The sequence below is a fragment of the Rhizophagus irregularis genome, chromosome 25, assembly GCF_026210795.1.
Source record: "Rhizophagus irregularis chromosome 25, complete sequence".
Taxonomy (NCBI): domain Eukaryota; kingdom Fungi; phylum Glomeromycota; class Glomeromycetes; order Glomerales; family Glomeraceae; genus Rhizophagus; species Rhizophagus irregularis.
In genome coordinates, this window is record NC_089453.1 from 953,254 (window position 1) to 966,837 (window position 13,584).

The 13,584-nt window shown below is 27.6% G+C and overlaps 5 protein-coding genes across 6 annotated transcripts; 1 reads left to right on the forward strand and 4 right to left on the reverse strand.

Moving 5' to 3' along the window:
* Window positions 1–8: 8 nt before the first annotated feature.
* On the reverse strand, window positions 9–2,376 carry OCT59_016674 (uncharacterized protein). The gene is made up of 9 exons (XM_066145842.1): window positions 2,146–2,376; window positions 2,049–2,058; window positions 1,940–1,969; window positions 1,729–1,852; window positions 1,607–1,633; window positions 1,483–1,534; window positions 936–1,402; window positions 247–833; window positions 9–170 (listed from the first exon to the last, which is right to left on the reverse strand). The coding sequence occupies exons 1-9, from the start codon at window positions 2,322–2,324 to the stop codon at window positions 69–71; spliced, it is 1,578 nt and encodes a 525-aa protein (XP_066003581.1). The 5' UTR covers window positions 2,325–2,376; the 3' UTR covers window positions 9–68.
* A 119-nt stretch (window positions 2,377–2,495) lies between these two features.
* OCT59_016675 (uncharacterized protein) lies at window positions 2,496–3,604 on the reverse strand. The gene has a single exon (XM_025330171.2). The coding sequence runs from the start codon at window positions 3,458–3,460 to the stop codon at window positions 2,561–2,563; it is 900 nt and encodes a 299-aa protein (XP_025183495.1). The 5' UTR covers window positions 3,461–3,604; the 3' UTR covers window positions 2,496–2,560.
* A 3,340-nt stretch (window positions 3,605–6,944) lies between these two features.
* OCT59_016676 (uncharacterized protein) lies at window positions 6,945–9,217 on the reverse strand (the record flags this gene model as incomplete). The annotated part of the gene is made up of 11 exons (XM_025315145.2): window positions 6,945–7,287; window positions 7,362–7,455; window positions 7,519–7,591; window positions 7,668–7,790; window positions 7,860–7,907; window positions 7,988–8,065; window positions 8,125–8,310; window positions 8,388–8,568; window positions 8,640–8,753; window positions 8,824–8,885; window positions 8,977–9,217. The coding sequence occupies 11 exons, from the start codon at window positions 9,215–9,217 to the stop codon at window positions 7,135–7,137; spliced, it is 1,353 nt and encodes a 450-aa protein (XP_025183496.1). The 3' UTR covers window positions 6,945–7,134.
* Window positions 9,218–9,427: 210 nt separating this feature from the next.
* On the forward strand, window positions 9,428–11,612 carry OCT59_016677 (uncharacterized protein). Its single transcript, XM_025315146.2, has 3 exons — window positions 9,428–10,261; window positions 10,336–11,042; window positions 11,110–11,612. The coding sequence occupies exons 1-3, from the start codon at window positions 9,475–9,477 to the stop codon at window positions 11,293–11,295; spliced, it is 1,680 nt and encodes a 559-aa protein (XP_025183497.1). The 5' UTR covers window positions 9,428–9,474; the 3' UTR covers window positions 11,296–11,612.
* On the reverse strand, window positions 11,299–13,552 carry OCT59_016678 (uncharacterized protein; the record flags this gene model as incomplete). 2 transcript variants are annotated; one of them, XM_066145843.1, is made up of 5 exons in its annotated part: window positions 13,506–13,552; window positions 11,701–13,432; window positions 11,610–11,616; window positions 11,533–11,554; window positions 11,369–11,377 (listed from the first exon to the last, which is right to left on the reverse strand). In XM_066145843.1, exons 1-5 carry the CDS (start codon window positions 13,527–13,529, stop codon window positions 11,369–11,371), a joined length of 1,794 nt encoding a protein of 597 aa, XP_066003582.1. In that variant the 5' UTR covers window positions 13,530–13,552. The 2 variants fall into 2 exon arrangements, with proteins under 2 accessions (XP_066003583.1, XP_066003582.1); XM_066145844.1 differs by having other exon boundaries at window positions 11,299–11,616; window positions 11,701–13,506.
* Between the last annotated feature and the right edge of the window lie 32 nt (window positions 13,553–13,584).

Genomic DNA, 13,584 nt, shown 5'->3' on the forward strand with positions numbered 1-13,584 from the left:
TTACTTTTAAAAAGGTAATTTATTGCACCAAATTAATTTTCAAAATTGAAATATTTACATAAAGTTAACTAATCAATAATTTTCATTTTACGTCTTCGATGATTAACTCTGTTACTAGCAACCGAGCTGGGTAATTCTAACATTAAATGATGTCGATATGCTTCGATTACCTAAAAAAATTATTTAAAAAAGATTTCAATTAAAAATTATTCATTTATTAATATGTATGAAATTAATATTGCTTACTAAATCTTTCATCCCATCTGTTGCCATTATGGTAGGATTTCCATCAACTTTTTCACAAATATATTGTTTTTTCATTATGGGAAATCGAACACAATTCAATAAAGAAGGAAGCGCAGCAAGTCTATCACCGCGCCAGGGCTTAGGAAATTTATCTATATCGTACTCCTCATCGTTTTCAACATCTATTTCTTTATTTAATTCGTTAAGAGTTCCAGTATCGGAATTATCAGTTATTATAAGGTAATTTATAGAATCTTCCAAATTTTCGTTTAAACTTTCGGGAAGTTCTGATGGCATTGATGCGGTAGATGATGAACTTTGTGATGATGTTGTTGATAAGGAATCAACTTGAGTGTTGGTGGAATTTTTTGGTGAGGATGTATCGGAAGAGTATGAGTAGTTGGCCCATCGAACAACTAATTCGTAAATCTTTTCTTCCGAATTAGAATTTGCTTCGTCATTTTCGAGTGCAAGTCGTAAAATATTTGGATCAGCGTGTAACGTAGATTGCTTATCCAGCAATGTATCAAGATTAAGTGCAACGAAATCACGACAAGTTGTTGACGTTTTAGTGCAAGAATATTTCTCTTTATGTCATTGTTTAATTTAGTTAAATTATAAAATTAAGTATTAGATTAGTTAAAGTAAAAGAAAAAAAAAACATATTTATCATAAGATAAACAATTTACCAGCAATAGCCCAAATTCCCCATACATTATCATAATTCAATTCTAAACGGAAATAGCGTAAACATTCCTCTCGTACGGGGACGATTGCGAATCTATCAGCTAATGCCAATAAATTTTCAGCATCACATAAGGATGTAATATTAACTTTAAAAGTATATATAAATTTCAATAATGAAAGGAAAGCGGAATGATTTGTTTGACATAATTGAATTTCATCTTCAAAAGTCTCTTTCATTCCGTTTGTCAACATTGCTTCAAATACTGAAGATGAACTTGCCAAGATTCCTTTGTGCGCATAGAACAATTTCTCACGTGATTTAGAATCAATTACACGAAATTTAATATCAGAGAAACGAGGCGAGTTTACTAATTTGTCAAATGGATTATTAATTATGGGTTGCGCATCTATAATAGATTCGTGAATCTCGAATTTTACAAGTAAGGATATTGTATCGTTACTGATAAATCTATTTAATAAATAAGATATTAATAAAATTTTTTTTTTAAAAAAAAAACGAATAAATAACTTATTAATAAAAATAGTCACCGATCCATTTCCTCCAATGACATAAGATTTTCTTCCCCCCATGTAGAATGTTCTGATCATTTTTCCAGAAAATTAATACCATTCCATCAGATAAAAGATTTCAAACAAAATCAGATATACATACTATCACAAAACCAAACAGGCAACTCCACTTTTATGTAAAGGATACAATAAAAAATTTGTAAAACAAAAGTTTAATACGACTTCAACTTTATAACAAAAAAAAACAGTTTAATTTAAACGTACTTTTTCCAAAATCCATTCCTCTTGTTCTCAAATTTTCCAAAACAAAGATAATACCGACTTTCTTCCGGATTCCACGAAGGCATCCTGGCGTTGTCTCTAAAATCCCTAAATACAATGACAAGGCCTATACGCATATTAAATTATAATGGATAATTAATTCAAATCAAAAATAATTTGATTTTAATTACGAAAAGTGAATAAACAATCTTACTTGAGGATTCTTCTGACGTCCTTTATAGAACTAATCGTATTATTGCATAATTAAGTAATAGTTATTAATGCAAAATTGTAAATTTTATTGTAGCTTATTAAAAAATTACCTTGAAGACCCTATAAAACACGGTATATTAAATAATCATTAATTAATTAATAGCAAACTAAGCATTTTATAAATAATAAAATCAAGCCGATAAAAACCATTGTAAACCGTCAGCACCAAAAGATGGACTAGTATGTTCCATAAAAGGCTGCACTTCGCTCCAGTTTGTTATTTTCCACCTATATGAATATGTTAAAACTCCACCCAAAGTATTACCACCTTGACCACTTTGAGTAGGTTCGTTACAGTTATATTTATTAAGCGTTAAATGGGCCATTTTGTTTGACACGACAGATATTTGCAATTAATTTTAAAAGTATATAACTTTCAAAGGAAAACCATTTAAAAAAGTCGAGTATATTTATAGATCACTACGATAGTCACATGAAATAATGGTGTAACAGCCTAACATTTTAGATAATAAACAATGTTAAACTTTAAAAAATTTTTTAGTTACATAAGTTAACAATTGAACTTGTTTATTTGTTTATAATTAATATCAAAAAGGTTAATTTATAAAGTTTCGTCACTCATACTGTTAAAGAAAGAACTATGATTGTTTAAGATATACAAATAATCATTTTCATAATCAAATTGCATAGTTTTACTTTCATGTGAATCATGTGAAGGAATTTGATACATATTATCGAAATTACTATTACTATTTAGTAAAAAATCAGGTATATATGGGATTTCAAAGTAGTAATTCGAAGAATCTACGTTAGTGTTTAAAATTGAAGGAGGAGGAATAGACGAATGATGATCAACATCTAAAATATTATAAGAAGGAGGAATCGATGGAACTTTAATGAAATCATCATAAAATGATTGGTCAAGCTTATCATCATTAATTTTTTGCAATTCAATTTCGTCATTTTTTTCACCGTGAGAAGAATTAGGTGAAACTAGCATAGTCGGAAAAATTGAAGATTGCATCCATGGTCTTTCCGAATCTTTCTTAGAATTTTCCACTTGATGAAGATTAAAATTTATACGTTCTTTATTTTGTTCCACGTAACTCTCACAAATATCCAAATATACAAGATGTGCAACTCTTGATAAGGAGTTAAAAAAGTTTTTCTTCTCCTCTGATTCACATTTCCACTTTTTTGAAGCAATAGAGGAAACTGTTTTAAATGTCACATCTGAATTATTTTTCATGATTTCTTGTTGAACGTCTTTTCGGTAAAGAATGAATCCATTTGGAGGTCGTAATGAAAATGATTTCTTACGTGGAGGTTTTGTATCAGAAGGAGTCAAAAGTTTTTCGAGAGAAAGGTTGGTAGGAAAAATTTTATGGATGCGTCGAAATTGAGAAAGATGTGAAGTTATAATGAAGGAAATTGAATTTGATCTTAATGTTTGAATATTCTTTGATTTGTCACGATCATTTTTAGTCATATTTTTTGGCATTTTGATAGTTTTTTAAAGGAGTGAAAGTACAGTTGAAAACAAAAGTCTTAAAGTAAGAATCATATATAATTTTTAACAAAAGAGTTTTCACGGAAAATTTTTATTCAAAAATTATAGTTATTTTATTTTTTTTTCTTACAAAGATATTTTATTTCAAACTTTCGTTAAAAACATAAATTTTTATATCTTTATGGTACAATAGGTCTACGAATTCTTCAAAATTACTAATTATAACCACCAATTATAAGATATAAAAGCAAGTATAATTGAGAGTATAAATGACATAAGGTATTGTTATATTTTTCGCATTATAATTTTAAATGGAAATTTATAATATATAATTAACAATGTAATATTTTCCGACAAAATTGTATTACTTAGATAATCTATCTTTAACGATATTATTAGTTTTACGGCCACAAAAATTCATCTAATTTTAAATTACGAAAGGAAAATCTAAACAGATTTAACCTTTTTTGGAATGAATGTAAAAAAATAAGCTGTGCCGCTGTCACGCCACTTCATATTGTGATTATCCATTATTGTTTATTGATTTCTTAAAAAGTAATATACAAGAATGAAAAGTAAAACTATTGCAGACTTTGGAAATATTGGGTGGCATCTTTTTTTTTAAGGTTTGCCATTCATTTTAGGTACCAATATGAAATTATTATAGGATATTCTATTATCATTAGAGAAGAATGCAAATAGTTAACAATTTATACTGTGCCTAAAAAAAGTTTTCATCCAAAAAAACAATTTTCATTTTACACAATTCCATTTCTTCCGGATAAGCTACATTATCTACCAAGGGCCACTAAAACTAAACTAGCGAATATTAATATTACATTGAATTTATTATCTTGTTTTAGGGTACGATCATCATATATTTTTTTTTTTACTATATTTATATGAGAGATGTGCCATTCATCACTAGATTAATTATTTATACTTGAAACATTTACGTCATTTACGTCATCTGAAGATAATCGCAGTATGAATTGCTGAATTGCAGTTGGCAATTAATTGATGAATTCCATAAATCGATGAATTCCAATTATTCTAATTGCTGAATTAATAAAATCTGTAATAGGAAATGTTTACATTTTTAGGTCATTTAATGGATAAAAAGGAAATATGTATATTTTCTGAAAATACAATATGAAAATTTATGATGGAAAATTGGAAACTAAAATTACACATTTAAAATAATTATGAATTCTTTTATTAGTAAACATTATTTTTTATTCAAGATGAAGCTGTTTTACAAAGGATATACAGTCAGTTCATTTTTTTGTCTAGGAAAATAAGAAAATTCGTTAACAAAAATGGGAAAATCTTGTATCAACTGGAAAATTTGGTATACACAGAAAAAAACAGGTACAAGAAAAAATTCGTTATAATAAGTTATTAATATAAGGGCTGTCAACAGAAAAGAACCAATCATTTCTAAAAACTCTAAAAAAAAATTTCAACGGACCTAAATACAAAAATTTATATAGCGAACCTTGTCTGGAAAATAAGTAAAGTGTACAACGGTTTGTATACAAAAAAATAGTTATTATTTGGATGAGATTCATTCAGCTCTAAAATAAGAAGGTCTCATGTCTTCCTTTTCTACATTACTTCACTTTGAGAAAATTATTTCTCTTCACTTTGTCTCCTTATTACAACAAAACGATTTAGTGATTTATATTGGAAAAATCCAACGAGGGCCAGCGCCTTTCTCACGTATTACTTAACGAATAAATATAATAAAGAGCTCTATTTTAAATTTCTGTATCCATTATTGATATTTTTTTGCAAATGCGCAGTACTGGATTCATAATAATTATATTCTATTAACAATTTCGATCAGGTTCGCGAATGATATATTATATAGTTATTTCACGAGAATTGTAGTGATTTTCACGGCTGCATCGTGTTTTTTTTTAACTAACATTGATACATCTATATCAATCATGATTCAATTGATTCATGAATGATTATTAGGGACCGCGGTATAATTGATGGCTGACCTTTAGTTGACAAAACTGTGTATAAATGGTGTAATGATTTAAGTCAAAAACAATTATAAACTGAGCCACATTTTTTAATAATTTTAAAGCGCGTTTTAAATATTATGAAAATTTTAATAATGTAATCACTCAATCAGAACCTTGAATTCATATATACTGTATATTAATTACTTCGAAAATTTCATACTTGAGAAACTATTGAAGATGTCTGTTGGTGCGTTCCACGATTTGTCTCTCTAATAATACTAATTACTTACTAAATATTGTGCTTTTTCATAATTTCATTATTAAACACCTCCAAAAAAACCGTTCATTTTCAAGAGAAGGAGGGCAAAAGAAAAAAAGGGAGTAAAAAGGTATTATATTTTCATCCTTTTCAAGACATTAATATTTTTTTCTTTAGCGCAGAATACAATACTGTTAATAATAACCTTTAATCGTGCCAAGCCTCAAACTTCCTGTAATACAAGGGATTATCCTCTTAATGCAAGCTTATCTCCTATTTCGGGTGAAACAAATTCGAGACTGCTGTTGCGTTCCATCCTTCATTATCACTGTGGCTAGCCCATGGTTTTATGTTCTTGGAACTGACTTCAGCTACTAACAGATATAATTCCATATAGTGTTAATATACGAGATGATGAACAAGTGATGGGATTGCTCGCCTTTTCGAGGAACTAGATTATTCGCTGTCATTTTCGCCTTTTTCAGGAGTTGGAATTAACTTAAACCAGCAATTTTTCCCGAGTGATACGAATAGTAGTAGAGTATGGTTGGATGTGACATTATACTCAAGTGATAAATAAACACCTCGGCCCAAGCTCGGCCCAGCGGTTTGGCCGGGTGTCTATTCATCACTTGAGTATGGTTCACACCCTTTATGTTACACACCGCTAAACATCACAATACTCTACTCAACACACCGGCCCTACTCTACTTTTCTTCTTACCTGTTGAAAACTAGTGTCTCTAGTAGTATGATCAAAGTCTTCATGAGGATTATAAGCCAATTTCATTTCTCTTTTGATAATTTCCTTCACATAGGAAAAGTTGAAAATAAAAAGAATCTGATTTTTCTAGTATCTCAAAAAACCATCAATCATGTCGTCTCTAGTATTTTTTTCTGATAACACTAATCACAAGTATTCCAAAAATGGATATATTTAGTAACATAAATTTAAGAGAAAGAATTAATTATATGGGTTGTATTACTAAAATTTTAAGAATTGTATATAAACTAAAAAAAAAAAAATTATTGAAATAGATCTAATAAGCTAAAAAACTTTTAAATATCTAAATAAGCAAAATTTCAAACTTTTATATAATAATTAGGCATTTTAAATATAATCTTCAATACTAATTTTAAATTATGAAATTCACATATGAAAATACACAATTTTAATTTTAAATTTATTTAGCTAAATGCTAGATTTTAATTAATAAAATGTAAAAAAATATAAGTTTTTTACTTTAAAAAATCAATTATTATACTAATTATTGCTTTTATTAAATAACATTTTATATTATTTAAGTACAATTTTGTCATATTTAAATATATTAAATAATAAAAATTATTTTTATAATAATTATTATATTGAACTAAAATTGACAGTGTTTTTAATAAATATGGAAAAATATATTATAAAATAAATAATCCTTAACCTTTCTTTTTTCCTTTTGCATTAGGAGCCCATATTTTTATAATACAATCAGCAGAACAACTAGCCAATATTGGTTCAAATGGATGAAAATCAACTGCATATACAAAATCTGTATGTCCTTCTAATCTTTGAATAAGTTCTCCAGTTTCCTAAATAAATAAACAAAGGTTTGTAATTTTTAAAATGTTATTTTTTAAAGAAAACTTTTAATCGTTTAAATTACCTCTGGTCCACCAACATTATACAAATATGCATATGGATCTGCACTTCCTGTAGCCAACAATAAACTAGCCTCCAGTGGCTTATCTTTCTCATATCTATTCAGAAAACTTAAATAAATTCATTTTTTATATATTTAATAATTGAATTAAGTAACTTACACAACATGGTCAGCAGAATCCATCTGCGAATCATCATAGATATCATATGTTAACCTTTGTGTTGAATATTGATCTAATATCAAAAATTAAGAAAAATAAATATAGCATTAATAATTATAAAATTGATATCGAAATTCTTAAATTCTTACAGTCTTTTCCAAAGAAATAAGAAGATTTTATAGGCCATCCTTTATTCTTATAACCTTTTAGTATATGAATTAATTTGAGTTGAGTTTTTGGTGGCTCAATTCCACGATCATAAATTCTAATAACTAAAATATTAATTTTTTATATTAGAATAATATTCATTAACTAAACAAGTTTACTTATTATTAATATACCATTGTCATAACTATTAACTGCCATATATCTAGGTTCCTCATCATTACCTAATATATTATTAAATAACTTTATTAGAAAGAATCTAATCATGTAATTATGTCACAAAAAAAAATCTTACAATTCTTACCATGACCTCTCTTCGAAACTGCAACACATGAAATTGGTTTCTTTGTCGATTCATTTAGAAGAGACTGTAATGCACTCCCTATACATAAAAAAATTTAAATATTGTTTATAAACTTAATAAAAAATTAATTTACGTACCAGCTCTAATATCCCAAGTTTTTAAATACCCGTTTGAATCTCCAGTAATAATATTTTGTCCATCTCGACAAATATAAAGTGAGTTTATCATTCCGTCATTCTTAAATTTAAGTGCATTGTCAGGTTTACGTATATCCATTATTGTTAATATTTTCCTTGAAGTCCCACTAGCAAACACATTATTATCTATATCAGAAAATTTTAAGCAAAATATCTAAAGAAATAAAGCTTCAAGTATAAAAAAAATGACTTAAAGAAATTACCTGCAGGATTGAACATGATACATTGAACAAATCCTTCACATTCAAATGAATGGATATATCTACTTGTTTCTATTTCCCATAATTTACATGTTTGATCATAAGATCCTGATAATATTGATGTTGAATCATTAGACCAACAAACATCTGATACATTTAAGTTATGTCCTTTTAAACATGCTTGCTTTTTAAAAGAAAAGATTTTTCAATTTTGTTAACTTGATTTAAAATGATTTTTTTTTAATAAGATTATACCTCCTTTTGTAATAATATTGTATCCCATAATCGAACAGTTTTATCAAATGATCCAGACGCGATCATTTTTCCACATGGTGAAAATTGTATTGCATAAACTGCCCCTCCATGTCCCTTAGTAAATAAATAAATGAATGTTTTTCGAACTTGTAAATTGAAAAAAAATAGAGCAAGTTATTCAAACCTTAAATTCAAATTTTGGATGAAAAGTCCTTCCTTCACGATGTATTTCATGCGCATTATTACCTGTATCATTGTATATTACGTGTCATTCTACAGCAAATTCTTAACTAGAAACAACATTAATCAGAAAAGAAAATAAATTATGATTACCTACCAGAAGTCGAATTCTCCAAATTAATTTCGCCACAGTTATCTTGTGAAACATCCCCACTATCGATAACAAAAGGACTAATCACTCTCTGATTTGATGATGAAGAAAATTTTACAGACAGGTCATATATAGATTTTTTTAATAACATAATTTCTTTTTCTAATGTATCAACTTTATGTTTCAATGCTTTGTTCTCTTTAACTAATTTATCCGTATTATCGAGATTTGAAGATAAAGCGGCCATAATTATTATTTTGTGATATATTCATAAGAAGAAGATAATCAATATTTTTACTTGACAATTTATATTTAAATTCCGGAGAGTCTTGCATGATAAATCAAAAATTATCCATAGTGATTGGTTAGATTATGACGTTTTTAATTAGATTATCAAGCATCAGATTAACGGTAAACTATGCTTTTAATTGGCTTGATGATCAATTAGAATTTTTTTTTTATTATGGACAACTTCATATAAAATATATAAAATATATTAAAAATATGAATTCCAAGAAGATAGGAGTATTAGGAGGCGGACAATTAGGTCGTATGTTAGTAGAAGCAGCATCTCGTCTGAATATATCTGTAACAATTCTTGATAGTCCAGTCAACTCTCCAGCAAAACAGATTCAAGCAACGTCAACTCATGTTCATGGTGATTTCAAAGATCCTTTAAAAATTCAAGAACTTGCGCAGAATGTTGATGTACTGACAATAGAAATCGAACATGTTGATGTCGAAATCTTAGAAAAATTATTTTCCAAAAAAAGCGTTGAAATACATCCACACCCTTATACAATTCGTATTATTCAAGATAAATTTTTACAAAAAACTCATCTATCACAAAATGAAATACCTGTTGTAGATTTCATTGATATTCCTGATAAGGAATCATTAAATATTGCGATAGAAAAATTTAGTTACCCTATAATGTTAAAATCTAAACTTTTGGCTTATGATGGTCGAGGGAACTATGTAATAAATTCTGAAGATGAAATTACAGACGCATTGAAGACTTTAGGGAATTTTAAAATTCCATTGTATGTCGAAAGATGGACACCGTTTGTTAAAGAGCTGGCTGTCATGGTAATTAGAAGTGTTGATGGTGTAATCAAAAGTTATCCTGTAGTAGAAACAGTTCATAAAGAAAATATATGTCATTTAGTTATTGTTCCGGCTCAAGTTGATGGCGTTATCTTAAGATGCGCTAAAGAAATTGCCGAAAAAGCTATCCAAACTTTAAAGGGTGCTGGAATATTCGGGGTAGAAATGTTTTTGATGAAAAATGGTAAGTAAATGGTAATTAAATTTTTTAGGATTTTTTAAGTTATTTAGGTATTTAATTTTATTTTACGTATATAGGTCAAATATATATTAATGAAATTGCACCGCGGCCGCATAATTCTGGACATTATACTATTGAAGCGTGTGAAACTTCACAATATGAAAATCACATTCGCAGTATATTAAATATGCCAATAGGAAGCACATCTCTTAAAGTTCCAGCAGCGGCAATGATTAATGTTCTTGGGAAATCAGAAGATATACATGAAACTTTAGGTCCATGTGTAGAAGCTTTGACAACACCAGGAGCAACTATTCATTTATATGGAAAGAAAGAATGTAGAAAAGGGAGAAAAATGGGGCATATAACAGTAGTTGCAGATTCTATTTCACAACTATATAAAAGAATTAACCCAATTCTTAATATTGATGATGAAAATGATACTTCAACAACATCGTCAAAAAATATTCAGCCATTAGTTGGAATTATTATGGGGAGCGATTCAGATTTGCCTACAATGAAGGCATGTGCAGAAGTATTGAAATCATTTGATGTGCCATTTGAATTATCCATAGTGTCGGCTCATAGAACCCCAATGAGAATGGTAGAATATGCGAAAACTGCGCATGTTAGAGGATTAAAAGCTATAATTGCAGGTGCTGGCGGTGCTGCCCATTTACCTGGTATGGTTGCTGCTTTAACTCCTTTGCTTGTTATAGGTGTACCTGTTAAAGGTAAAAGTTTGGATGGCGTGGACTCTCTTTATAGCATTGTTCAAATGCCCGTAAGTTGAAACTACGATACTATTTTTTTAATGCTCTTTATATTAACAATAATATGTTTTATTACAGCGTGGAGTTCCTGTAGCAACAGTGGCAATTAACAACTCAACAAATGCAGGATTATTAGCAGTTCGTCATTTAGGAGCTTTTATGCCTAGTTATTTACAAAAGATGCAAGAATTTACGGAAAGACAAGAAAGTGAAGTTTTAGCCAAAGTTGATAAATTAGATCAAGTTGGTTGGGAAAATTATTAATTAAGAAATACCTTGGAATAAAACAAGTCATAATGATTTTATTTTAAAATTTTTCATATAAATTTGAGATTATCTAGATTATCTAAAATAAATAAGATTAATCAAAGATTATAATAAATACGTACTTTAGGTAAGAATATTGAGGTTGGTGTGTTAAGGTGTAAGTTATATAGGAAAATTTGCACATTTTAAAATTTAACTATGTACCAAATTTAGTAATTAAATTTTAATATGTACCAAATTTAGTAATTTAACCCTTCTTACAGGACAAAAATGATGACAATAAATGATCCTTTTTATGTGGGATGTTCAACTTTATATCTGTTAGGAATAAAAATTGAGACCAAAAATTAACATTTATTTTTAAAAAATAGGTAATAAATGATAAATCATTTATGAACTTACCGTAAAATGGCTTGTTAAAAGGTTCAACTTTACCAATAATTTTAATAAACTTTTTTGCATCTTCTAGGTTAGAATGTGATATAAATCCAAAATCTTTTGGATCCCATAAAAATCCCAATTCTTTCAATAAATTATTGTTTTTCTTTGCATATTGAACTACAACTTGTAAATAATGCCTATTTAACATATATCTTTGAAATAATGAAATTTTCTTTAATTGAGCTTTACATTCTTTTAGAAACATATCCAACATGTTTTTTTCAATTTTAAAATCAATTCCCAGATGAATTACAGAATCTGGAATGGATTTTGCAATTTTGTTCCAATAATCTTGTGTATAAATAGTTGATTCCGAATTTTCGTTATCTATTTTTAATAAGAATTGTTCAAGTGGTAAAGAAGTAAGTAAAACTGAAAGTAAATCAGGAATTAAATCAAAATAAAATGTAAAGTATATGGATAAATGTGTAATATTAGGACAAAATTTTACAAGTGTTTTAATGATATCAGGAGTTACATGAGTTAAGGTTAGGGTTTTTAAATTCTTATTTGACATATTGATTATTTGAATAAAATAATTTGTTATTTCAGGAGCATCAAAAGAAATAACTTCACATGTATAAAAATTCTTTATACTTAATCCTTTACTTTCCAATTCATCATTCATAGGTATAATGTTGGAATCATATTTAGATATTCTTAATAATTCCAATGTAATTAAATTCTTGCATTCACTTAATCCTTTTATCAATTCTTTAAAATTACACATTCCGTAAAATCTAACATGTTTTAAACTTTTTTGTTGACTTTTACAAATTCTTCTATAAATTTCAGATTCTTCATACATCCAAAATTCATTGATTCCCAATACTTCTAAATTGTTTTGTTCTTCTATAAATTCCACTAAAGCTTTTCCAATTTTTGGTAATCGATGTTCTTCATGTTCAATATTTGCTTCTAACCATCTTAAATTCTTTACAGATTTCGTCATAATTTCAAACATTTCTACGATCCTATCAATAAGTAAATTTTTATCAAAATTTCCTTCCAATTTATAATGAAAATCAAAATTTACTAATTTTGGTAAGTCATTATTAAGATATATTATATTTTTACTAATAACATAATTTGAAGTAATTATATCATCATATTCAATAACTAAATGTTGTAATCCATTATTACCACATTTTCTGAATAACATATTAGAAATTATTTCACTTGCTAAGTTAACGGTAGAATAATTAATAGGTATATCTTTATAAATTTTATTCAATTCCACAATTAATGAATCAGAAAAGAAATCATCATCATTATTATTTCGTAAATAAGATATCCAATGTAAAATTGATAATCTAAAATGTTTCAAATCAAAAACACGAATATAGTCCAGATAATTATATGTTGAGTTTTTAGAAATATTTGATTCATAACATGTTAAATTGAGTTTTAGTTCGGATTTTTCCTGTTCAGAAAGAAAAGAAAGCAAAGTTCGAATTAAAAGAACGGAATTTTTTGCTTTCAAAGATACACTAAAAGGACAATTCCATAGAAAAATCAATGAAATATGACACCACGTTTGGTTTATTTGAAGGAATTTGCAAAGAGATGAACGACAATATTGAAAGTTTCGCAAGATTTGATAAATAATATCGGCAGGTAATTGCGGGATTTCTGGAGTTGTTTCAAAATTCCAAGACGATGTCAAATTTACCGATTGTTCTTCTGACTCGGTCTAAAATGTTTATTAATTTGTTAAAAATTAATTTTTAATCACAATTTATGGTGTGAAAAAATAAAGATCTTACCAATAAAAGACTCGAGATATCCATTATAAAGAAGAAAAAACTGTGCTAACGTACTATAGTGAAGTAAGGAGTAAATATG

Coding starts and splice junctions, on each gene's coding strand:
- OCT59_016677 (XM_025315146.2), top strand. CDS start 9,475: ATGAATTCCAAGAAGATAGGAGTATTAGGAGGCGGACAATTAGGTCGT. Junction 10,262..10,335: donor AATGTTTTTGATGAAAAATG/GTAAGTAAATGG, acceptor TTACGTATATAG/GTCAAATATATATTAATGAA. Junction 11,043..11,109: donor ATAGCATTGTTCAAATGCCC/GTAAGTTGAAAC, acceptor GTTTTATTACAG/CGTGGAGTTCCTGTAGCAAC.
- OCT59_016675 (XM_025330171.2), bottom strand. CDS start 3,460: ATGCCAAAAAATATGACTAAAAATGATCGTGACAAATCAAAGAATATT.
- OCT59_016674 (XM_066145842.1), bottom strand. CDS start 2,324: ATGGCCCATTTAACGCTTAATAAATATAACTGTAACGAACCTACTCAA. Junction 1,853..1,939: donor GACGTCAGAAGAATCCTCAA/GTAAGATTGTTT, acceptor ATATGCGTATAG/GCCTTGTCATTGTATTTAGG. Junction 1,403..1,482: donor TCATTGGAGGAAATGGATCG/GTGACTATTTTT, acceptor TTTATTAAATAG/ATTTATCAGTAACGATACAA.